We start from the raw sequence: 25,662 nt of genomic DNA, 5'->3' as shown, positions 1-25,662 counted from the left end.
GAGAGGATATTTCCAGTAAATGTAGTTTTCAGTTTATACTTAAGAATGGATGTTGAGATGACTCAAAAACTTCATGGTAAATTGCAAGTGAACTTTAAAAATTTGATTTGGTGAAGATACTGCATGTTCAGTGTGTTGCAGTATGATAATCGGTAGCTGTCTGAAGAGGTGATCAACAGTTCCTCAGTAGGGAAAAGTCAATGAATATATCATGAGCAGCTTTTGTAAATATGCTGGAATGCAACTATTCACAGACAGAGGGCTGTCAGGTTTTGTCTTCTATATGAAACCAGAACTGGAGCAATTGTTTTTGTGCACATGAACAATAATAGAATAGTGTTTCTCTGTATGAAGAGAAAAAGTAGCTCTGCTCACTTCAGGACAAGGTATCAGGATATCTGGAAGTTGATCAAAGCTCTGCCTGTCTCTTCCTGTGTGATTCTGGGAGCATCCTTTTAATCACTGCCTCTCACTGTGAAAATCTATTACATGCGAAATTATTGTGAAGCTTAAATAATTGTGAATACTTTGCAATCTTGAAATCTGCAGTAATTCAGCTCTTCTTTCCAGTATTTCAAATCGAAATAAAAGGCTAGAAAGGACCATCACAATCAACAAGTATAATCTTTTGCATATCAAACACCTGATGATTCTTGATCCTACAGTTCAGTTTGGGTGCTGATGGTGTGCAATGTGTTTTGGTCCTAATGTGATAAAATGTCCATGAGTCCACTTAAGCATGAACCTTATAGTGATTGCCCATCTGCTTAAAGCAAGCATTTGCTCAAACACATCGTGGATTGAAGTCTACATACTTGGAAGCAAGTGGATTTTAAATCTGTAAACGCTGTTATTTATGAGAGACATTCTCACTTGCAATCCTTGGAAGGTGTTCTCACATGGAAAATTCTGACTCTGGCTTCACATAACATCTTCAGCTTTGGGGTGTCTCCCCACAGGAGCAGAGAAAGGACCAAGTCCTCATTCACACTTTAAACTATATCAGCTTGAACAATGAAAGAGAATACCCTTCCCTTTAAAGGATTTTTTATGCAAGTCAGCGTATTTATATTTAATGAAAAACGTGAGTTTGAGATTATAACATCTAACTTTATTTCACATTCTGAAGCTTCCAGAGTGCTTGTAAAACATTCATTTCAGATTTTGTTTAAACTAGTAGTTAGGTATCCGACAGCCATACTGGTTATGCACCAATCTGTGTTTTTAATCTCCCTAATCCAGGGGACATAAAAAGATGTTTTGTTATCCAGTACAGATTTCAGGAGGAAAAAAATACAGTACATTTAAACTTCCCTTTCTACATTGTTTGCTAAATATAGTATAATACAAGTAATAATATGCTGTGGAAAGTTCTACAGTAATGTAATGTGCATTTACAATCCAGGAGTAAAAGTTTACTCATCTAAAACCATTTCACTCTCAAGGAACAAGAAGTTTTGGCCAGCTGGGTACACACGGTAGGCCAAGTTGACTCTTCAAACAGTCTGTCCAACTCAATAAGCAAAGGGAGCAGGCTTGAATTCTTCTTTTCATAGGCACATTAGAATAGGCGACATCACCTATTCCAGAGCTAGGACACTGTGAACACACTTGTGCATGCAATGAAGTTCACCAGACTCAATAAGACTCTAAATGAAAAAAATATTATTAATGCACGAAATAACACAATTTTCTTTCCCCAGAGGACTATTCTTTTAAGTTTGTAGCCTGCAGCTATCCACATGCATTTTTGCAGTCTTATCAGCAACTCCTCAGTGTAATAGAACCCATAGTGTCTGCAGTGAAATCCTCTGTAAACTTTGTAAGTAGCTGTTCTTTTAGCAATGACATATATCTCTCCAGAAGGGAAAATGTTGAACGCTAGAAATAAAACAATGAAAGCCAGACAGTAAATACATGCAAAATAATTTGCCTTTACAATAAGGAATACTTGTGGTTTGCAGTAAGTAATGCTTGTAAGCTCAGTGTCTGTAGTAATATTTGCAAATGGGGTGATATCGGCCTGGAAGATTGCAGTTCAGAGATCAATACCAGTGCTTCCTGAGGATGCTGAGCTCAGCAGAGGGATGCATGCTGCCAGTCTCCAAAAGCCTGGAAAGTAAGATGTTAAACATTTTGCCTATTCTCAAAAGCTGTTGAATTTTTGTCCCTCCCAGGAGACAGATGAGGACTTCTTCTTTCTACAGAAGCACGGGACCAGCCCCCTCAGGATCAGGAGTCCGGCAGTCGGTAGATGCCCAGCCCTTTTAGGAACAACAGGTTTATTTGTAGGTGAGGAGTGGGGCTGCTCCTCTACTTGTGGAAATTCTTTACCATTTATTTGAACATGAAATATTTAACAGGAAAATGATACAATAAGACTTAAATCAGGCTCCATTTGTCTGTGCTGTTTCCAAATTCTGGACTTCTCTCACATCAGTGCAATTAGTCTCTACTAAGCCAAGGGTTAGCTTGACAAGATACACGGATAAGAGTCAAGAATATATGCTAACCTCAATTAAATATTCCATCTTTATCTTCATATTCCAACTAATTTTACAGTCCCAGTATTCAGCCACAGATGTCTAAAGTCTTACTTTGGTGAAAGACAAGATTTCAGTGAATAATTTGCCAGGAAGAATTAAATGTTGGTACAATTCGAGAAAAACAATTTGAAATAAGGAAATGAGTAATCCCATAGCAAAACAGGAAACTTAATTAAAAAAATAGTTGTCACTTATGCTGCTTATCTTGATAACCAGAACTAGAAAAATGAAACATGAGGATTTCTGCTCGCATACAGCCTTGCTGCTTATTAAAATGTGACTACCTGTTCTGGTGGCTGCATACAGAAAATTCTTTATAATTATTATCATGCATTTAGTACGTTGGTTGAAACGTCTCTCCACATGAAGCTTCGTATACTTCAACATTTTTTCCACATTGTGGGGTATTTTATACAAGCAGCCCTAACATGGAGTTTTTTAAGATCCTCTACAATCAGCAGCACAGGATGTGGGTGACCACAGCCGGGACTGTAATGTTAAATCCTCAACAAGGTCTGTTTGTAAGGTTCCTTCACAAAAGCTGGTCTGTGGTTATAGGAAGAAGTGATGAGAAGTGTTCTCTGAAAATTTAACATCCTTGGGAAAATACATAAAACCAGAACCAGAATAGTGAAATCTGCAGAAATGTGTATATCAGTAATCCCTAACATGATCTGTTTCTTCAAGAAAAGATCTATTTTTTATGCGGCAGCATTTTCTTTCCTCTAAAGTAAAGATACAATGGTTACAATTAAAGATACAACACTATAAATATTCAAGCATATGGCAGAGTAGTAAATTAAAGCCAGCAGTACAAAGACAAGTGGTCCTTTGGACAGTGGGATGTTGTGCTCTAAGAAATTGCCGCTACCCGCCTTTGGCAATGTGTGTCCCCTCCACAACAGCAGCTGGAGACTTCTCAGAGATCTTCATCACGCACAGAAAATTGTTGAGGTGGATGAGGTTCCTCCTAAAATGCAAGTGCGTGTTTGCAGCAAGAACCTAGCTCAGGAGTCTGGGAAAGCTTTTATGATGGTTTCATAGGCGGGAGGAGGGGTTTGTGTGGAGTGGCAGATGCGGAGGCTGTTGTTAGACCAGTGGAATTCAGGCCGGCTTAAGCTGTTGGTGGTGCTTCCCACGAGGGTCGTGGTGGTATTTGTGGGAGTGAGGGTGATCAGCTGACTGTTCGTCTCCACGGGGAGGGGAGGACACTGCAGGAAAGGGTGGAAGGTGGACGCACGGAAGCTTGACTTCCTGGGGAAAGAGTTGGCTTGCTCCAAGGAGGCTTGCCGCTGGAAGGTGAGGCTGGCCAGGCTGAGGTTGCTCCGACGTTCACAGCTGCTGTTGCGGTAAAACCCAGTCCTGCCAGTAGTGTGGCCATGGGAGGAGGGTCTGGACCGACGGCTGAAGGCTGAGGGGCTCCCCTGGGAAATGTGGGCACTAGCTCTGCGGCGGGACAAGCAAGTGAAGAGAGCCCAGATGATTCCTCCAATCACCAGTCCAACCACCATGGACACCGTGAAGGCTATTGTTATCTGCTCTGAAATACAGCAAAAATAACAGCAAAGTTATTTCATTAACTCTGAAGGACTTTCCTGCCAGAAAAATAATTGAAGATGGTAGCCTCCTTAAAAGATGAATAAACCCTAAGATCTTTATATGTAATACAGGAACTTTACAACACAAACACAGCAGTTCAGCTTGCTCTCACTATACGCTATACGGTGCTTTTTCATTCATTTGCATAATTCAACAACATCAAAAAAGTAGTTTGCATTTAATACCAGTTTCTGTATCAATGTAAGGGAAAGGTCTTTAGTGTCTCCCAGGATCAGTCACCCACCAGCCCCAAGGTATGTTATAAAACTGTCAAGGTTTTGTTTCTGTGGACAATATGAGGTGTGGATTTATGCAGACTTCTCATTCTGTTTATAGAACAAAACAGTTCTGTGTTTGCAGACTCAGCTATTACAACAGTGATGTAGCTTCTGCCATGTTCTTACTGGAGTGAGCCTTGTATTTATTACAACATGAGAACACTGAGTATCTGAGTAACAGATACTTTAAATCCTCATAGTAATTAAAGTAAGTTACTATATCTTAAATTATCATGGTCAGAGATAACCATTAATAATATTAAGTCTCTTGAATATTTCCCATCCCCAATGCCCAATTTAAAGATGCATTAATCTGTCATTAAGAAAAGTAAATTTCTCTCTCTTTTATAAATGCTTTCAAGAATTAAGAGACCTAAAAAACAAAAAAGAGCATGGCTAGGATTGTTTTCTCCTCCACACGGTTTCACAGCGTGGAGGAATAAGATTTTTTCCTTGTATATTTCTAAGAATAGGAGAGTTGCTTCTGAAAACTTCACTCACTTTTGGAACTGAACACCAGCATTTTTGCTGTTCTAAAAAGTTTGGAGATACACTTGCAAACCTGGATAAGGCCTGAAATGAATGTAAAACCTTTATAGATCGCCTCAAAATTCAGTAAGGGATTGGATCTCAAACAAGAAAGAACACTATGTGTGACTAGTGGTGGACCAAAGAGGGAATAAGTGAAAATGAGCTATGAGACAGCTTGAAACATGCTTATTCTGTCTGTGCTGTGTTATCGTGTTTGTGAAGAATTTCTGTTAAAAAGGAAATTATATTCATCAGATAGAGAAAGGTGAGTACCTTCTATAACATGCAGAAGCACAGGCCAGCTAGCGCCGTGCCTGGCTGATCCCTGTAACAGGAGGTAGGAACTCCAGGACTGGGATGCAGATGTTGGAGCCCAAAAAGAGTAAGGTGAGACTAGGTTCAAAATTTTCTTCCAAGGTGATAGCCATTAAAGACTCTCCCTTGTGGTGATGCTCAAACAGTTGTTTACAAAACCCAGAATAATGACACCGAGACCGAACTGTGGGAATTACCTAAAGCAGGTGCTGGAGGGACAAAGAGAGTGAGTGTCCCGAGCGGTGGCCATGGACAGCAGCCATCACCCAGTGGAGGGAGGGGAGAAGTGCCAGACAGGACCAGTGAGACAGGATTTCAGGCAGAGGCACCCCAGTATATGCCAACAGAGAGCTTTGCTTAGGTCAGGACTTGGTGTTTTAAACTTACGACAGGTCACAGCAGGAGAGGGAAAGCAAACATTTGTTTTCATTCCAGTGAGGGAGATGTAAATGATTATTGGTATAATTGCACTTTAAGAATTAATTATTATTACCTTCCTTATCTACCTTCATACTTTTCTCCTGTCAGTGAAAGATTGTTAGCTATGTGAATCAAACATGCAGCTGGGGAAAATCAGCTCTGTGAGCACCAGGGAGTTTAGCATAAAATTTTCTCAGGTTTCCAAACAGCATTAAATTTGAACCCAGGTCTTGCTGCTGCCCATCAAACCCTGTGAGAGGGGCCGTATATTCACCCTACATGCCTTTGCAAGTGTGGTTCTAGTCAGGACCAACGTTATCATGAATTATTGACATCACCAGGTATCTCCTACGCAAGTTTATTCACCTTACATTTTTCAGGATAGACTTAAAGTTCCGTGGGGCCCAGAAAATTTCAGCTCTAATTAAGCCAATGATATTTTGGATGGCTACACAATCTTACTGTTGTGTGCCTGTAACCTTGGCTTTCAGATAGGCTTCCAATCATTATCCTTTTCAAATGGAAAAATAAAGCAGACTGGAGAGGATAAACCACGGGATGTTACTGCAGAGCACTGCTCACTTTTGGGAATGCTTTGTTGTCCTTTTGTTCAGAGGCAGATTAGACTTGACCCTAAAATATGATTTTTCATTAAGCTCTCATTTTTGCAACTAAGAAACTCTTGGCTGGGCACACGGAAGTCAAAGGGTGATTGTCTGGTGTGCTTTTTGCAAGAACTCACAGGCAGCATCCTGCATTGCAATTCCTGGCTGCAGATCAGAGCTCCGTCACCATAAGCAACCTTCTGACAAACTCATCATGATTCTGCCCTTTATAAAACATCTTCAGAGACACAGCAGGCCTTATTGTGCCCCTTTCAGTCAGGAATAGCCTATTATGCTATTTTAATGGATTTAATAAATCCTGCTACTGCAAGTTCCTACTCATACTACTGAAGGTGGGAAGGGAGAGCCAGGAGTTGTCCACTTCCAGTTGAATAAACCCCAAGGAGTGTCCAAAACACAGCACTTCCCAAGCACTAAATCTGCAGCCTGAGTACCCCTACTGTCGTCCCTGCATGGCGACGGGAAAGAGGAGCAAGAGCTAATCCTTAAACTGATTTCTCTTGCACCTCAGCTGGAATGCTAGTTATGTTACTACATTTTGAGACTGCCAAGGGGTCCGTTGGGCACAGGGCTCTGTGCTGCCACCTGATATTCCTGCTCCTGTTTGGGCTTTCCCGCTCCATCAGCGAGGAGGCAAAGGGGTTCTCTGTGGACCTCAGCAGCCTTGAGTGGAAGCAGAAGCACAGCAAGCCACACAAGTGTACCTGGGTCTGGGGCTGCCAAGCACCGTGGTGAGGATCTGTCCCTGCATCCCTCTAGCCATGGTTTTCACTGCCTGCACAATCAAATCAGCATTTCACACTGTTAAAAGCAGATGAAAGAATTAACAAAAGTATTGAGTGCAGATCTTCAATCCTTCCCACGTGCTGTTGCCCTGTGCTGGAGGTACAGTACAAACAATTATGCCTTTGGATAATGTCTTCATTTTCTTTAACTTCCTTGATTCTTTTATTTTTCTACCTCTATATATGAATGTAAAAATAGAGGGTTAAATTATTCCCTGGGGACACTCAGCTCAGTTTACACTGACCACTACAGTTGCCATATAGTACCCCAAACGCTTTCATTTCCATTGGGACCTACATTTAATCTTTTTGGTTCTTATAGTAATATCACTAGACCCATTGATTATAGACACTTTATTCTTTCTATTCCCAGACTCTCCCTGACTTCAGTGGGAACTATGGGTCACACTAATAGGCCAAACTTGATTTTTGTTCACTCCCTGCAGAGAATGAATTTCACTGAAATATAATTCAGTTCTAAAAACTTATGCTGAAGAATTGTAAATCTATGCCCATTGATTTCCTCTTTAGAACGTTCAATGATCACAGACTTGAGGTACATTGGAGAAAATCCTACCAAGCAGAGAAAAAGATCAAAGGCAGAGTGGGACTTGTTGCACCTGGGATTTTGAGGGGAAGAGCTGGCTTTCACAGAGTTGTTTTTCTCTTCTTTAATCTGGACAGTGCCAAAGCAGAACTAGCCTTTCAGAAGAGTCAGAGCAATGCTGACACAAAGTGTTTCACAATGAGATACTAAAATATCTTATGGTTTACTAAGAGTTGTGCATGTCATTCTGTCCTCTACTTTTAAGGAAAAAAAAAATATTGGTAGATAAGGTAGGGATGCTGCCAATAACAATAGCTCCCCAGGTGCTGGTCCCCTAAATATGTTTTGATTTGTATGTTTCTCAGGCTGCTCACACTGCCTGTTTTATTTGATTATGCCATAACTGAAAACATTTGGTACTCCTACCTCACTAAATTTTCTCCATTTTCACCTCTAACATGAGCAGTGCAGGACAGACTTCGAGGTATAATGCTAGAAATAAAAGGATAAGAAAACAGAGCAACTTAATATCTTAGCTACATTACCTTTCTTATCTATGGTATTTCCAATGTGTCCATGCAAAAAAGGTTGGAGGCTCAGAGACCACAGTAGCACCCAGGATTTCTGGGTGTTCCCCTCAGATCTGAACACCAAGCCATCAAGTGACTGTCAGCCCAACATCTATCCAGATCAGGCGTTTCCTTCTGAAGTCTCTCTGATTTCTTCATGCAGTGTTAAGCAAATGCAGTGCTACAGGTTTGTACAGGGGAATATTGCGTCTGCTATCCAAAGCTTTTTCTTGGTTTCTTTAAGGCTTTCATGACTTTCCATGGACTGTATATATGAGTTGTTAGTGTATATCCTATCAAGTTGACAGCCTCTAGCAAGTCCTTAACACTATAGAATCCACACAAAAGAAATGTGGAAATGTTATCAGTACAGATGATAGACTGGCTCATAATATGTTTTTCCTAGTTATGGCCCTGAAACAAGTTTTTCCCATCCAGCCTGGACATCAGTAGCAAGGCCAACCAAAGGGGGCTCATACCAATCTGTAAGTCTTTTGAAAAGTGGACTGCATTCCCTCCTTCCTCACCTTGGTGTATATCTCACCAAAAAATATCAACACAGTCCCTGCCTAGACTTGTCAGTTCCTGGATCAATGAAAATCTTCATAAAATAGTATTTGCCTTTTGTCATGGAAGATCATGGAGCTTAGCAGGATTCTTGCAAATATACTCATGTCAAGCTCTTATTTCTGCGAGGGTCTCATTTTCCTTTCATGTATATGGATGACATCAGATAGCAAGACATCCCTTTGAATTCAAAAGACATTTGTATTGAGGATTCAATTTCCCAGGGAATCTCCCTCTTGCCCTCAGTTCTGGCTGAGATGGGCTGGAACAGCATTTTGCTCTCTGAACTCAGTAAATCCTTGGGTTTTGCATCTTTCCTATAGCCTTATGGTAAAACCCCCCACGGTGTAAAGTTAAGATGACCACAAGATCTTCCTTGACCCATGCTCACAGATATATACATTTGTAAACTTTTCAGCTGGCCAAGTATATGAAGGGATAATAGTACCTTTCAAAATCATGTAAGTAGCAGCTTCAATCAGAGTATTTCAGAGCAAGAACCAGGGTGGGACAGGAGAAGATGGGACAAAGTACTGGATGCAGAGGAAAGAGAAATGGAAAAGCATCTTGTAGTCAGGCTGTGCATACATGGATTGAACCTGGAATGCATCTTTGACAATAATAGCCAATAAATCTAACTAAGAGCCAGTTCGCTTTCCAAGCATCTGTTCTGCTCATACTATTGGTAGGCACAAGGAGATAGAAAACACCCATAGGGTGAGATGATACCTACACATTTGATTTTATTTTTAGTGGGTGACTTTCAAATATTACAATCTTCTTTATGTTTAGGAGCTGTTAATTTTTTGTTATTTCTTTATTAAAACATAATTAAGTAGCTTGATCTTAAAGTTATTAGAAGTGGTAAGATAGCTTGTCAGTCAATAATGGCATTGTGCAGTATTCAAACTCAGCTTGTTATAGAGATGTTTTACTCATGTTATACTAGAGCAAGATTCTGTTCGTTTACTTCAACAACTGAGAGTAATTTTCCCATTTTTCTTTTCTTCCTCCTGCCCAAAACTAGTGTGAGACATTGCACACCTGACAAGCAGACTATTTCATGTGGGCTCCAGCAAGTTTGTTTGCTAAGTGTACAGGCTCACTGATTTCAGTTGGATTAGCAATGAGAAGTATCAAAACAATGCCACCATGTAGTATGGTGGAAAACAGCTATTTTTATAGTTTCAATTAATACTTTGGAATTCTAAATTTATTTCCGTTTTAATTCTATCCTTCTCACATTTTTGTGAGCTCTCTTCCTTTTATGTGATGTCATATGCCAGTGATTCAAAACTTGTCTAAGTGAGCATTCCTCCCCCTGCACGCACACGTGCTTGCACACACACACACATTGACTTGAGCCAAAGCTGAAAAGCCTTGACAGCTGGTGGAGGGTTTGAACTCAGACATGGAAAAATCCAGCTCAGCCTCTCTCTCATCCTGTATTTTTTCCTGAAATGAAAGCTCAATGAAAAAAGCGGGTATAAAACCCATACAAACCAGTACGGGATTTCATACCCAAACATTTCACAGCTTAGTGTAGAGCACCAGCTAGTGTATTAAAGCATGAATTGCATTTTACAAATGACACATCTAGTAACCTGACTAGTAAGAATGGTTCAGATACTGTTTTGCAGAAGCCTTAGTGTCTCAGGTTTCAGGTGAGGTTTAGGTAAGTCATCAGCAGATGTTCAAAACACAGCCTCATTTGTGCAAAACCAGACAGGAGCAGCCAGAGTTCATCAAAGTTTGAACAAATTCATAGCATTTTCCTAAAGCTGTAGCAAATGTATATCTGTAAACCGGACCTCTCCTCATGCATCCTGGGCAGCGAGTTTGGAAAGGAAGAATACCCTGCACCCAAAGAGCCACCACTTTATCACACCATGAAGGTTTGAAATGATTTGAACTACTTGAAATGTTATGCCAGTTCTACCAACTCCAAGAAAACTTAGTTTAAAGCCGGGGGTGGTATCAGTAGCCAACTGCTGTGCTGCTGTTGTCATGCTGAGTTCAAAAAAGCAATTTCTCTGTATCTGACAAGTGTTGACATAACTATCTTCCTGATCTTTGTCTCTAATTGTATTAGCAAAACAGCCTTTCATTAATCATTTGTAGGCAGTCCATGATTCAGTTGGGTGGGCGAATCAGTTGCTGTGTAATATCAACCAGCTGTGATCTTAGTCATGACAAAAGCTTAAGAAAGGTCACACATGACTCCTGTGATTTGAGTGAGAGAGACAGACTACGACACAAGGTGGTTGAGGTGGTTGTGACGTCCGGAAAACAAACAGATGAGGATAGTGGCATCAGGAAAACAGAATCTCTGGGAAAAAAAAAAAAAAAAAAAAAAAAAAAAAAAAGCTGTGCAGGACATGAGAACTAATAAACAAAATAAGTAAGGTAGGTAGTCTGTCAGAAATGTCAGTGCTCTGTGTTCAGACACAGTTTGCTAGAAGGATGTTTTATCTGACCTGTGCTAGCGTGAGATTCTTTTTTGCAGCAACAGAGAGTAATTCTCCCATTTCACTTAATAACTAAACAATTGTTTTCATGTCTACTGCAGATAAAAAGTACTAGATTTAAAATAGAGCAAAGGAAATTAAAGAATGTGTTTCTACCTGTGAGGACAGGTAAGAACTAGAATAGATAGTCCAAGTAGGTGGTACATCTACCCCCATTAAAGATTTTTAAAAACAGTATCAGTCAAGAAGTCAAGAATTGTTGTAGTATAGTTAATCCTGTCTTGAAAAAAAGATAGACTAGATGATGGATCAAGGTCCATACTGATGTTTTTTTGTGCAGTTTCTAAGATTCGGGTAAGCAAATAGGCTCTGGAAGCATCTGAAAAAAATACTAAGTAAATGACAAGGAAAAAGAAATGCTGTCTGTGCCCTTGGATCAATTCTCCATTTGAAATTCAAAGGGGATGGCTGTTTAGTAGGGGGTTAACGTCACAAAGGAGCAACCTACCTAGAAGCAAGACTGCCCTCTGCTGGAAATTAATGATGAAAATCTAAACAATATATAAAACACCTTCATTCTAATAAAATAGAGTGTCAGAAAATGCTAACAAGACCTATTTTAATGAAAGATTACAGGGACATTAATAGTACTTCAAAACTCAGAAAAACTCTGAATTACATTGCCACAAGCACTTAGGACTAGCATTTTGCATAGGTTTTGAACATAAGGGAGACTGGCACAGCAAAAGTTTTCAGAAGCTAGGTGAAGTAAAGCTGGTACAGTTTTGTGGCTTTGTGCAAATATCTGTGCTGATGGAGAAGTATAAGCCTGATAAATACATGTTTCTTGCCATCCACAGTGATGTCCAGAATGATCTCCATGCACCAGAGTACATTTGCTTTATTTACTAATACCATAATTCATTGTGATAAGAAGCCGGAAGAGTAGAATACGCCATCTCAATATCCCACAAACCATGTCAGAGTTAATGATGTTCCCTTGATATTACTGGCAGTTGATTTTTACTGGAATGATAAATAAAGAGTAATTGTAATAATCAGAAGGAAACATCTAAGATAGAGATGTCAGCAGGTTTAATTTAATGCCTTTGGCATAACTATATAAAACAAAACAAAGATTCCTTTATGCAGACAGAGATAGAAACTTTGTTACTGCATGGTTTCATTATGATTCCTAATGCTTTACAAAGAAAGTAATATAATTTTGATCTTTTCCTCATGTGCAGCAAGCAATCCTCTGGCAAGACATTCTCTTACCTTACAAAACCAGAGCATAGGCCTAAGATATATGGCCCCTGCATGAACCTAAATCAAACAGTAAATCTCAGTATGCCACAATGCAATATGGCATTATAGTTATTGCTTTATTAATAAGATTATTTTACAAAGCCTGAGAATAAAATAATTTCTTATATGAACAGAGCATGAGTGACTGGAGTGAAACCTTAAAATTAAGTAAGATTTCCTAAAAATCTTAAAATTAAGGAGGAAATACCAAAGTATTTATTCTACCTTTAAGAAAACAGAAGACATCCAGGGTTAGAAAAAAGCACAAGGTTTTCAGGTTACTGGGAAGACTGTAGGGTAAGGAATACATTGGAATCACCCTCAGTCCCACCACAGCAATTCAGTTGTCTGTGGTCTGAGAAGAGCCTGCCTGACCCAGACACAGCTTCAGGTGGAGCTTCTCCTTAATGTGAGAACCCACAAAATGTTAAGAAGTATTTATATTGGCAGTCCGAGTTTTATCAAAATATAAAGTAGAATATTTTAAAAGAGGGAAAACTCAGAGTGACAAATCACACCCTGAGTACTTTGAGATACTAGGTATAGTAGAAATAAAGACCGCATTTCAGCCTGCCCAGTATATCCTATAAGCAGAGGTTCTCAAAGCAGGGCTTTACGGAAGTGCTGCAACCTCTGCACATTTGCCTCTGGGTCTAAAGTGTCTCTTGCCATCACCCGAGAGGCAGGACCTGGTTTCTGCTCCTTTCTCTTAGCTGTGCAATCTCTATCCCTCCCCCCCTGAAACCTGCTCAGCTGCTTCCCAGGAGAGGAGCAATCTCCCCTTCCCAGTTCCATCCCTCAACCTCCATTTTAAATGTACATCATGTATTAACATAGAAAAAATTAATGAAACAGATACCTACAGCATAGTGTCTTAGAAGCTAAAGGAAATCTACTGGGGCCCTAAACTGTAAAGTTTCTCAGAAACAGTCTCTTCTCATTTAGAAATATACTGCCGTCAGAGTATTCTGCTGACAGATCTAACTTGTGTAATACTTTTTCAAAAATAGACATCAATTAAAATAGTGTTTAGTGATCTATTTATAGTCTCATTATTTTTTGAGATTGCTAAATCTAGGGCCTTCTTCAAGTGGAAATTAAGCAAGTTGTACAAAGCTGAAGAATGGGAAGAAGAGGAGCTGTTTGCAAACTTCACTGAATATTGATCTAAAGTATCCAATAAACAAGTATTCAAAGAGCAGGAAGAGGGATCTGTATTTAAGTCAGATTTACCTACTTTTTCACTACAGTAATAACTGAGCTACATCCAGTAATCCAAAAAATTTCCTGCTACATTTATCTTCCTCAAGGAACAATTATAATAATGAACATTTTGAGAATACAGAAGTTCATATATGGTAGCAGTGTACTCTTTGATTATTTATCTGTAGTTCAGAAATTTAAGCTTTCTTTCTCCCAGTACTTCCTGTGTGACCATCCATCAGTTTCAGAGGTTTCTTTTGTACATCATATATCTATGAATATCTATTTCAGTGTGGGCTAAGAGACCTAATTAAGTAGTACACACAAGAATCTGTGCAACCACAAGCTGATAAATGCTGGTATAATTTCTAAGTGAGATGATTACTGATCTGGAATATTAGTCAACTCTTGATGACCCAGGACAGATGATCTAGGCTGGAGACTCAGTGTGAAGTGGGACATTGGTACTTGTCCCACACGAGCCAGTGGTGCCTGGGAGGCTGTGTTTGCACCAGGCTGGTCGAGGTCCTACTTGCTTAGAGACTCCTGAACTTCCCAATCAACAGAGCCACCACTGGTCTCTTTCTTCATTTATACTTTGCCTGCATAACTTATGCACCTTCCACAGAAGCCATGTGTCCGCTTGGTTGGCTTATCCTTCCATTACCCTGGATAACTGAGAGATGGCACCAGTATAAAATAATCCTTTAAAGCAAAGGGTTTAAAATTAACAGTCATCAGTTAAATGGTCAAATATGCCATAAGTGTGTGTTAAGATGCTGGATTTTGAATTCAAATGTCTGAAACAGAGAATTCATTTTCTTCTGCAAATAAGATGCCAGAGCAGCAAGACAGAGGCCTCTGCTGAGGAGCAGAAACTGCCCTAGCTATTTACTTCAGCAAGGATCAGTCAGAGCCCATGGAAGTTTTTGCATTGCATTGAACTGACTATTTTTTCTCCCTCAATTATTTTGCTGAAAATTTCCTAGACATTATTTCATAACAATTCTGTATATATTTGTATTGTTGATAGAGTTTTGACTGCGGTTAATGGAAAAATCAAACTCACGTAAGTCTCTTTTCAGTCTCCTGAAGTAGAAAGGGAATAAATCATGTTAGAAAAATAATTTAGGATTGCTTGGTGTACACTTAACTACTATACAGTAGGTTTCAAAATCTGAGTAAGTACCTTTTTTGAAGTTTGTATAGGAAGTGAACTTCTAACTTGAAAAGCACGAAAAAAATGTTGTCTGTTATTGATAGTCTTTTCTGATTTTCTTTTTTTTTTTTTTTCCCAGATAAAAAGATAGGGTTATGAAATGAAATAATCTTACAAAGACAAAAGGGTCAGTCTTGAGTCTTGGTTTTACTTGGTGCTCTTCTTTTGTGATTGTGGATATCTCATTCCATCTCTATACTTCAGATTAATCTTCTGTATGAGGGAGATGGCAGCACTCACATCCACTCATTTGGCTCACAAAGATTTTTGACTTCTGGTTAAGTGAATGACAATGGTAAAATGGGAAGTTGTGTGTAAATACAGAACATTTTCCTTCAATAAGTTCTACAGGAAGAACTAGGGTAGAGCCACTGCACCCACAATGTGCAGGAAACACTCACCTGACTCATCTGACTATGAATCCTGCTAGGCACTAGTAGTTGAGCATGCAGATACAGGGAGGTTGTCTTGGGGAGAAAACACAGCACTAAGCTCTTTTTATTATGTGACATATTCACATGCCAACACATACATTGGTGTGGTGCTTGAAAGAAGAAATATACTTCATCTCTTAAAGATAAGATTTCTGTATTTGTTGGATAAAGAATGATGCTTCTGGCAGCTTATGTGACAATGAGCAGCACCACATACTCAGTCAATACAGTAGGTATAATTGCCAAAGTGTGTATGCACTCTGTGTTTGATTAATATTTAAACAATACTCTGAAGAGACTCTGCCTCTTCCTTCTGATACCTCAGACCTGTGTCATTCCTTCTAAAGATGGTTAAGCATTTGATAAATCAATGGCTCTGGGGGGTGGGAGGGAGAAATCAGGAAAGAAGCAGTAATTAGGATGCAACAAAACACAGCCTGAGGATGACAGACTCACTTTAAAATAATAATTTATATACAAAGAAGAAATCATGCTCTGAATAGACAGCATGCAAGAATAAGACTGGTCTCTTCATCACATAGTTTGTTGCTTTCATCCAACTACAATAATACTCTTTTCTTTGGGCTTAGCAGAATAAGGGCAAGGAAAAAAATAGATACCTCATTAATATCTACTTTTATCTCTCTGACAGGCCTGTACATAAGAACTTGGAATGGATTTACATATTATCTTCCTAAATGTAAGGTCTGACTATTGATATAATCCCCTTTGCTTCAGTAATGGAAGTGATAACTTTCACATGCTTGTCAAATCTTTTACTTAACTAATAGTAAAATAAGCATAATAATATAAAATTTGGAATCATTCGATCATTCTACCCCTTGAGAAGACAGTATATGATTTATCTGATAAATTTTTATGTAGGGTTTATACAAAATAGTGGTAGTCTAGCAGTTAGTAGAAAATGGTACCTCCAAAATCTAGCTGGAAAATAAAACACAGTGTAAAGCCAAGACACAGTTCTGTCTCCTGAAGAAATCTGTGTGGTCATAGCATGTTTAGATTTGACATATGACCTTGACTCCAGCCTCTGATGGAGTGAGCACAGAGGAAGTGCTGACTTCTTACAATGGTTTGGTAGCATCAGAAGGTGCAGTGCAGCATCTCTTGCCTGGCTGCTTCAGGCTCTCTGTATCAATACTGGAAGACAGTGAAACAGTGGGACACAGCTGCTCCAGCAAACAGTGCTGCCACATGCATCAGAAATCCAACTGAAAAGATGCATACAAATCAGCCCTTCTCAAACACAGCTGAGGGGGGAACAGAGACATGGTATGTCTGAAGCCGAGAGGGGGAAGATGAGCAATGGCTTCCTTTTTGATTACATCACAAGGCATAGATTTATTTCTCCTTTGGTATAAGAATATTTCTGGAGGACTTCAGAGGAGGAGCCAGGGACACTAAGTGTTACAGAGGAATGAGATTCGCTGCTGTCATGCGGACACTGAAGGGCTGATGTTCAAACACAGTTGCTGCCATTGCTAATGCTTCACCATCACATGCTATCTTTTATCTTCCCTCAGTTAAACCCACTCCCTTGTTGCCATTTCTCTCAGTATCAGCACTATTTATATGAAAGCTGTGTTTGGTTTGAGTCACTGGCCCAGGCTGCTCTGCTGATGCCATGTGGCACATCCCAAGTCAGCTCACACTGTGGTCAGGGCAGCTGGAAACAGGAAGATGTCCTTGACTTGGTAAATAGGACAACAACCCCCTTCCTTGCAGAGATCTTAACAGGTTCAGGCAGAGGAAAGGTGATATGTGTGGGTCTCCCTCGCCCCAGCAGCCCTCTAGCTATCGTGATCTTTATGAAAACCCTGTGGAACACTTAAATCCGCTTCTGACCACTTGAGCAATTTAGAAGTGATTTAGTTACGTGACATTTTCTGCATCTCAATCACAGGATTTTCATGTGGACCAGTATCTCATCTGAAGGGGAAAAAAGAGATTGCCATTAGTTGGGGGAAATCTCTGTTGCTCTGGAAGCCATGAAGCAAAAGTTACTCTGATGGTGCTGAGCCTAGGAGGATGCAGAGCCCTACAGCCCTTTCCAAGGGGTGAAAAAAAAGTCTATCTCAGTTCCTAGGTAGGTGAAGCTGTGTTTTACTGGTGTTGCCATTATTTTGTCTGTGTACTATGTTCTCAGGGTCTGTCTAAGGTCCCAATACACAGCATTTGTAACAGACAAAACCAAAACTGGTTCCTGTCCTAATATCTCTGCTGAGCTGTAGAGGATTTTCACAGTCCTGATTTCTGTAAATTCACAATGCAGGTACATTGCAATTATTCTTCATTAATATGAAAAAAGTTACTCATTCAAGTGAGATCTTTGGTTAAGTAATCTGGAGATATGGCTTCACTATTAAATTTGTGGCATCATGTAACAGTTGACTGAGGAGCAGGAGGTAGAACTTGTAGGTGTGCCGGATTTGAGACTGGTAATAAGAAGGGAAACACTTCAAGGATATAAAATTACTGTAAAGATCTCACTGTCTTTCACAGTGTTGTTTAAATGTATCATATTTCATGTGTTGTACAACTGCTCCTCAGATAAATGTAATTGAAAAAAATCAGCGTGTTTACAGGAAGCATTTGCAAAATCAGATCTGGCTTTCTCTCTGATTCTGTGTCACATTTTTCCTCATGATCTTTCTCTTGACAACATTCCTATGAAACAGCACAGGGAAGTTTTGTCTATTTTTCAAATAGGGACCTGAAACATGGAGGAACCATCTGTCTTCCAGAAACACAACTAAAAATCTGCCTGACAGTATGCTTATCTCCTCAAACATCTAGCCTGCTCTAAGTTCAAGTTGATTATAGGAAAATAAAATAATTCTAGTTTCTCAGTGAATTTGGGAAGAATCAATGTATTTTACTCCACACTAGGATCCCTACCTCAGGAGTCTGAACACATGTTGAAGCTGAGAAAAATTTTGTGTCAAGTTTCTTGTAGGAGGGTTGGGAGAAGGCCTTATGACACCATTGACTTTACTCAGCACAACTACACAGCCACTGACCCAGATATGCATGCAGGTGCATTGTTTGATAGACTCAGGGAAATCTGCAGCCCCAAGAACATGGTCTTTCCATACCAGACTGACACAAAGGGGTATAAGCATACTTTACTTCTTTCTGCACTATGCCTTACATTACACACTCACACCATTCACTCAACTAGAAATATCTAGTGCAGACAACAATTTGCACATATTTTAGAGGAATAGTACTCTAATTAGTCCATCTAAGCAAAACCTTCTGAGCTAAGAAACAGGGAAAAAGTCTTCAAGGCTATATTTTTCCACCCATTTTCCTAGCCATTTCATGCAGTAAATTCTGGGAGTTTTCTGACTAAATTATGAAATGCATCCCTCCTTCCTATTTATTATTTTAGGTGTTTGACTACTTTTATACTGGGTTGTCCAAATCCATATACCACTGACATATTCTAGAACCAATCTATGAGGGATTTGGATTATATGCTTTTCAAAACAAGCTCTTTTCCTACCATCAGTACATATACTTGGCTGTGAAATGGGAATGAAAGACAAGCTGGTCTTTGTTATTAGAGGTCTTGAGGGTATGGAAAGGTAGCCTTAGAGGTGTACAACTTTTGGTTTTTTTAAAGGCTCCAGCTTGAATAAGTAAAGGAGAAAATTTTAGTCAGAAGATGGAAGGTTAGGCAAGCAAATAAAGAACTAGCAGGGCTCTGGAAAATCTATAACAACAAACCTGGAAGTATGAGCCATTTATTTGATTGGAAAAGATAGGTGGTGAGCTGGAAGGAGGGTTTGTTCACCTACAGTTGACTCTTATATTAACTCCATCATCATGGGGAGAGAAGTCTGCTCAATGATTTGAGTCCTTTAGTATCACACACCATGAGGTAAAGCCCTGAGCTGCAAGTCCTGAGTGATGGATCAGTATGCCTGATGAGTCAAAAGCCAGACTCTGAAACTCAAGTGTTAAGAAAACAGACTTGTTAAGGTAGTGCATGATAAAGCACTCCGGGAAGTCTGAGCAGGAAAGTTGTTGCTGTAGATGTAGTCAGTGTATACCAGATGGGGAGATGCAGATTCAGTGTGAAGACTACGCTTTATATATATGGCTGGCTGTGTTGTGGGAGAGGTATTAGTACAGGCTCCCAGCCAAAGCACTCATATATATTCTTTCAGTTATGTTTGACTTCACCAAATCAATATGTATCATCCCTTCCTCTGATAACATTTGCCTGAACCGTTCTGCTCCTTTCCCTCTTGCTCACCATGTACTGATGAATTTGGTTCGCTTTTAATTTTTATTCTTATTGGGTAATTTTTTCTATTGTTTATATATCATTTTAACTAAATTCAAAAAAGGCAATGAGGTTGAAAAAATTCAAAATTGACAAAGTCAGTTATCACTGGAATACAACTTTCATTTATTGTCCCCAGTAGTCCTATGAATGGAGAAGTGTTTACTTAGTAATCAAAATTCCAGTGTTGTGTTTTGGGTCATGGCAATACTCATATTTATACACTAAAAGGATCTATCCTCATTTTCAGTCTCTCTTTTCTGAAGAGGACAATGTACTACTACTTTGAATAAACACTGGAAGGAATTAATCCCTAAAACACTAGAGCAGGACTGCATCATGTGGTTGGAAGAAAGCATTTTGCCTCTCCCCCTCTCTGTTCTCCCATTGAGGCTGCTTCCAACAACAGGAACCTGTAAAGTCTGAAGTCCTCTGACTCCAGCCTAGTGATATCGAAAGAAAGAAGCTCACTTGCTTACATCCCCTTTCCAAACTTCTGCAGGCATCAGTGATCTAACCCAAAGACTCTGCAGAAAGACATTATATCTTCTGTGAAGACATTTATTCCTTGTGCTATGAGGTCCTTATGATGTGTGATACACTGTCAAATATTGCACTTTTAAAATCACTGCAGTTTTCCAAAACACATGAAGTGACAAAAAAGAAGCCAACTGCAAGAAAAAATTCCAGCTGATTCAGTGTCTTCAATCACCTTGATCTGTTTTCACTGATTATCATGAATTAAAATACTGCAAAGAATATGCATACTAGGGTGAGTTTTTGAAAAGGAAGAAAAGGGCATGGAAGAGAAGAAGAAAAATAGCAATTCAGGAAATACATCCTTGAGGTTGATGCTGCATCTGAATCCAAGGCTCTAATTTTGTTGTGTTTTCCTCCTAGTTTGTTCCACTTCAACCTTGAAGGATTTCTTTACTGAGAAAGAAAATCTCCAGTGGTGTAAAACATGTACAAGTGGCTCTATGTTATGCCTTCTCTTCCTTCTATCTGCCAGCAAAGGAATTACCTCACTTCAGTGAAGCCCCCTGCCCTATTAGCAATGACCAGTGTATCAGGATAAAGGCCCTCTGAGGTATTCTGGTTTACACTGGCCTTTTCCAGCCATCAAACTAGGAGGAGTAATAATCTGGTAGGAGCTACCACTGCCACATCTGCTCTCAAGTGCTCCACATCTGGTTCCAAACTGTCCACATCTCCAGCTAGAGAGCTGAGGCAGCTCCAGGAGTCTTTATTTGCTGCTGCTAGAGCTAGACTGGAAGGGTGCAAAATGTGTGAAAAGGAGCAAAGGGAATGAGGAAAGACCAGCCAGTGAGGGTATGCTGGAAATGCATTGACACAGTCATCAGGGTGGAAGCCAACAGGCTTAACCTGGTCACCACACAGGTAGCTAAATGCTTCTATTCTCGCTTGCAAAGAACTTGACTGGATTTGCTGCTGTTGCCTCTACTCTGCCATGGCTACCACCCATGAAGGATCCCAGAAGAGAAATCAGGTCCCATGACTGATGAGGTTGGACTTTCCTGTGTTTGACTGAGTGAGTGCTGCCCTTCACAAGTAGTATTTCAGTTCATAAAGAGAATGACGCAAAGTCCTTAACCACCATTATTGCTACACCAGTAACATGATACCACAACACAGAGTCAGGAGTTAGAATATGCTCACCCCTAATGATCATATTTTCCAGCAGAGTATATAGTCTGAATTCTTTCAAGCAAACAGACATATTTTAATGAGGAGAAGACTGGTGGGCTGAGAGAGAGATAAAGCCAAATTTTACATTGTATTGAAAACAATGAGTGAATTTGTAGCTTATAAAGTCAAGTGATAATGCTCAAAGTATTAGTGCAAGGCATTTCACAATCTTAAAATGCTGAAAGCCAGCTAATAAATGGCATGGTTTCCATACATTGGGCAAATAACACCCTGGATTCTGATACAAGAAAAGAAAACTTGTCCTTAATGTTTTTAAGGTATTAAGTTGTAATGTTGCATCTTTAGATAGATCCTTGAGTAAAACAAGACTGAAGGACAGTCTAGGGATCTAAATTTATGTTGATTAATATCTGCTTACACTTTTTCTCTCTGCTGCTGTCATATTGATCAAATGTACTATTTAAATTAAATTTCCTGATCTGAAAGTATATTACTATCTGCACTGGAGAAATAGGATTATCTTGAAGCCATTTATTGTATTTAATTGTGTGCAACTGAAAATGCTTTCAGAAATTACAAGAAATGCACTCCAGGTTAAAATGGAAACATTTTTGCTCCCACTGTTGTCTGACAAATCAAAATTAACTCAATAAAGACTATATTAAAACAGTGAAAAATTACATTAGTAGTTGATGGATGGGTACCAAACTCTGAATTTCTCACTCAGCTATTGCCAAACCTCATTTTGAAACTACCAATAAAAAAAATAATACAGATTCTCTGTCTACAGTCCCATGTGGTGCCAACGGTGCTGAAGTTCAGCAGAGGCTGGCTTTAAGTGCTTCTCCTCCTACGTCTGCCAAAGTACCATACTATGTATTCCCACGGCACACGAGGGGTGACTGGAGGTTGCATAGCTTCATAGAAGGTGGCACCTGAAAGAGATGAGCTCCTGCCTCCTTGCAGTAGCTCAGACAACTTGTCTGAAATAGGCGCGTATGCCTACAGAGACGCTGCGCAGCATCTGTAGCAGGGAACAGCTCTAGCAAAGTGAGAATCGGAATCCCCATTTTGTGCTTGTGACACAATACACAGAGGATATTTGCTGACAGGGCCAGGGCCTGTATCATGGAACTCATGATTTTAAACCAGAAGAGGAGGTTAATATTCCTTTTTTTTTTTTTTTTTTTCCAGCAGAATTAATTTTAGGCCAGTAAAACTACTGTATTTCTTCTTCTGTTTCACTCTGCTGCATAATTTAGCATTTCAAAAATACTGCAGAATGATGATGGTGAAGACTGAATTCAGAAGGAGAATTCCTGCAAGATCTGCAGCTAATGTTATCGACTTCCCGAGCTGTCACTGACTCTACACTGAGCTTGCAAAAAAGTGTGCTATTTTTTTTTTTTTAATATTATTATTTGTTAAGGTCTTTGCATTAATATAGAGAGACATTTTAGACTACTTAGGCAATTCACACAGCATGACTTGTATCAAGGTGTGTATATGTTGTTTTATCTGCACAGCTTTATTCATGTACAGTTCCACTAGCCTGAAACAGTTGTAAAAAGATTTATATATGCTCACACATAAATAAGCTAAGGTTAGTTTAGTTTATTCATTGTTTTAAAATTCTTGGAGTCACTTTTAAGACACCATTGTGTGAAGTTACCATTGGAAACTGGACCGCTTTATAAAACAGGATGCCTGCATATTTTCAAGATTAGGGAACCAACTGTTAGACAACAGACAGTGTAGAAAACTGTAAGAGAATAAATATCATCATGAATATTTGCTTTAACAATTTTTACAGCATTTATTTTTTTTCTCACAAATTTAGTCCCTCTCAGCAAACCTTTGTACACATGTTGAAGTTTATACTTTGGCTGAGTCCATGGGAGATGTTAAGTCACACATGTATGGAAAAGTATCAGCATCTTAGTAATGTATTCACAGTCAAAGCATTACATGGTGGGTGGCTTAGAAAAACAGTGAAACAGCCTGTAAACCATATCCTGAAAAATCACAGTCTCAAGTGCTGCATTCTCATTTAATAAAGATCTCTGTTTTATTTATATCCTTTATGTGTAGTTTTATTTTTACCTCAGGTCATCGATCTCCAAGGATGTCAGAAAATACACTTTTATCATTTTAAGTGAAGTTTCCTCACAGTGCACTTGTGTCAGTCATTGTCTTCTGACACAGACTAGATAGTGTCCCTCCCCCATCTACCACATATGATACACCTACAGGAAAGGAAGAGTAAATGCCATTAACTCTTCCAAAATCTATCAGAAAAACTCTAAAAACCTAGGAGGCATCTTCCCTTCCCGGGGCCGTGCGAGCTGCTCGCAAAAACCCCAGGGGTGAGGTCCACGTGCTGTGGGAGCCTAGGCGGGGGGGGTGGTGGGGACGGGGCGCGGTGCCCGTCCCTGGCAGCCAGGTGGGCAGTGCTGGTGGAAGGAGACGCCGGCCCTGCCGGCCATGGGGGCAGCTCACGCGTGTCCTGCTCTGCGCTGTCGAACGCGGCTCTTGGTGGTGAAGGATATTGATACTGAAGGGCTTGGTGCACCTGGAGGAGGACCTTAAATGGAACGACGGAGTAACAGCAGCACCAGAGGGGCCAGCCGCCTGCAACAGGCTGTGGAAATTTAAATGCTCACTTCTTAAGTACTTTTTTTGACTCTTCATGAAGGTGGAGCAGATCTTGCCCACAGTCTGAGCAGCATGGGTAATGAATCCTTACAGTTTCATATAACTTTGCTGTTTCTTGTGTATGCTTCCATGACAGTGAAGCAATAATTTACCTCACAATAAAAGCAAATCTGCAGTAGCAAGGGTCAGCACCTTTTACACAAGGATTCTTAAACTACATGTTGACGAAAGAACTTTTATTTTTGTTCTGAAAGAGCCATTTCAGAATTACATGTAATTCCACGCTACAAAAATTACAGTTATTCTTCAGAGTCCAGCAGACAACCTCCAGACAACAAGAGACTCTGAACAGTAATAACAGTATTTTTTCCTCAGTTAATCTGCACGTATTTCTCAAAGACTTCCAGTATCATTATCCTACTGTTTAGCCCAAGACACAAAAATGAAGTGAGTTGCTCATAGTGTCCCAGTAGGAAAATATATGTGTCACTGCAGGAAACATGTGGATGGCATTTGACAGATTCTTGTTTCTTATGCTAGGGAAATGAAGGAACTTATTTAAATCTTCTTGTACAGTTATTTTCCACTCTTTTCCCAGGGCACTTTTATGCAAAAAAAAAAGTCCTATTTTGCTAATTTTTTAGTTTTAGATAGTGCACAGATTCTTGGAGAGGTCATTGCTCAATAGCAATAATATAATAGACAAAACCAGATCATATGTTTCATGCTAATACATGTTAATGTTAAACATAGCAAGCAATAGAGCTTTTTGGAGGGAAAGGTTCTCCACAGCTGTTGCACAGAATCCTTTAGGATCGTCACTGAATCTAATTACCTTGAATGAATTTCAGTATAACATATACTTCCACCTCACACTCAGTTAATGAACCATTCCCCAGCTTGGGTGAAAGAAAACAGTCTTAAAGGATAATAATAAAAATATACATTGAGGAAAAAGTAAGGAAAAGCTGATCGTGGGGCACCACAACAAATTACAAATAATTTTTCATTCTGGAGGTGTAAGAGTTTATTCCAAAGGTTGCAACACATTTAGTCTTTGCTATTCCTTTTTCATCAGAGGATGAAACAGATCATGTCTGCCGTGTAGGTACATCCATTAAATGGTTGAGAATATCTACCTGATCTGAAACATAGTGAAGTCAATAGACACCTTTTCAACTGACTTCAGTAATGAACTTTGTCAAACAATCAATTCTGCCCTGGCAAATCCTGCTGTCTTGATTAGTTTAAAAACATGATAAAACTCTGTCAAAGAAACATTTGGAAAATACTCTTCTGAACTGCAAGAAATACAAAATCTACTAATTACTTTTTGCTTCCAGTATGAGTCTTGAAAGTATCTACATGTATTTTTTTAAGGTAATCACCAGCAAATTTCAGCATCTACTTTAATGATATTCTAGAAAAAGAAACAAAATCCTTACCCCAAAACTTTGGTGGCCATGTGACTGGTGAGTAAGTACTGTTTCTATCCATAACATCCAAATAACAAATATAGAATGATATGTCCACAGAGGAGCAATGGGTTTCTGAACGTTTGAGATTTAGCAGCAGAAGCGATGCTTTTGTGCTGCCAGTGAACTGT

At 39.5% G+C, this 25,662-nt stretch overlaps 1 protein-coding gene across 2 annotated transcripts; it reads right to left on the bottom strand.

The window, feature by feature from the left end:
• Window positions 1-1,089: 1,089 nt before the first annotated feature.
• On the bottom strand, window positions 1,090-25,662 carry LOC104367030 (MYC target 1). Of its 2 annotated transcripts, none has more exons than XM_033011710.2 (2): window positions 25,502-25,662; window positions 1,090-4,086 (listed from the first exon to the last, which is right to left on the bottom strand). In XM_033011710.2, exons 1-2 carry the CDS (start codon window positions 25,551-25,553, stop codon window positions 3,554-3,556), a joined length of 585 nt encoding a protein of 194 aa, XP_032867601.1. In that variant the 5' UTR covers window positions 25,554-25,662; the 3' UTR covers window positions 1,090-3,553. The 2 variants fall into 2 exon arrangements, with proteins under 2 accessions (XP_032867601.1, XP_032867603.1); XM_033011712.2 differs by having other exon boundaries at window positions 1,090-4,081; window positions 25,502-25,558.

The sequence above is a fragment of the Tyto alba genome, unplaced genomic scaffold (assembly GCF_018691265.1).
Source record: "Tyto alba isolate M040663 unplaced genomic scaffold, T.alba_DEE_v4.0 Super-Scaffold_22, whole genome shotgun sequence".
Lineage (NCBI taxonomy): Eukaryota > Metazoa > Chordata > Aves > Strigiformes > Tytonidae > Tyto > Tyto alba.
This window is presented reverse-complemented; position numbering and strand designations above follow the sequence as displayed.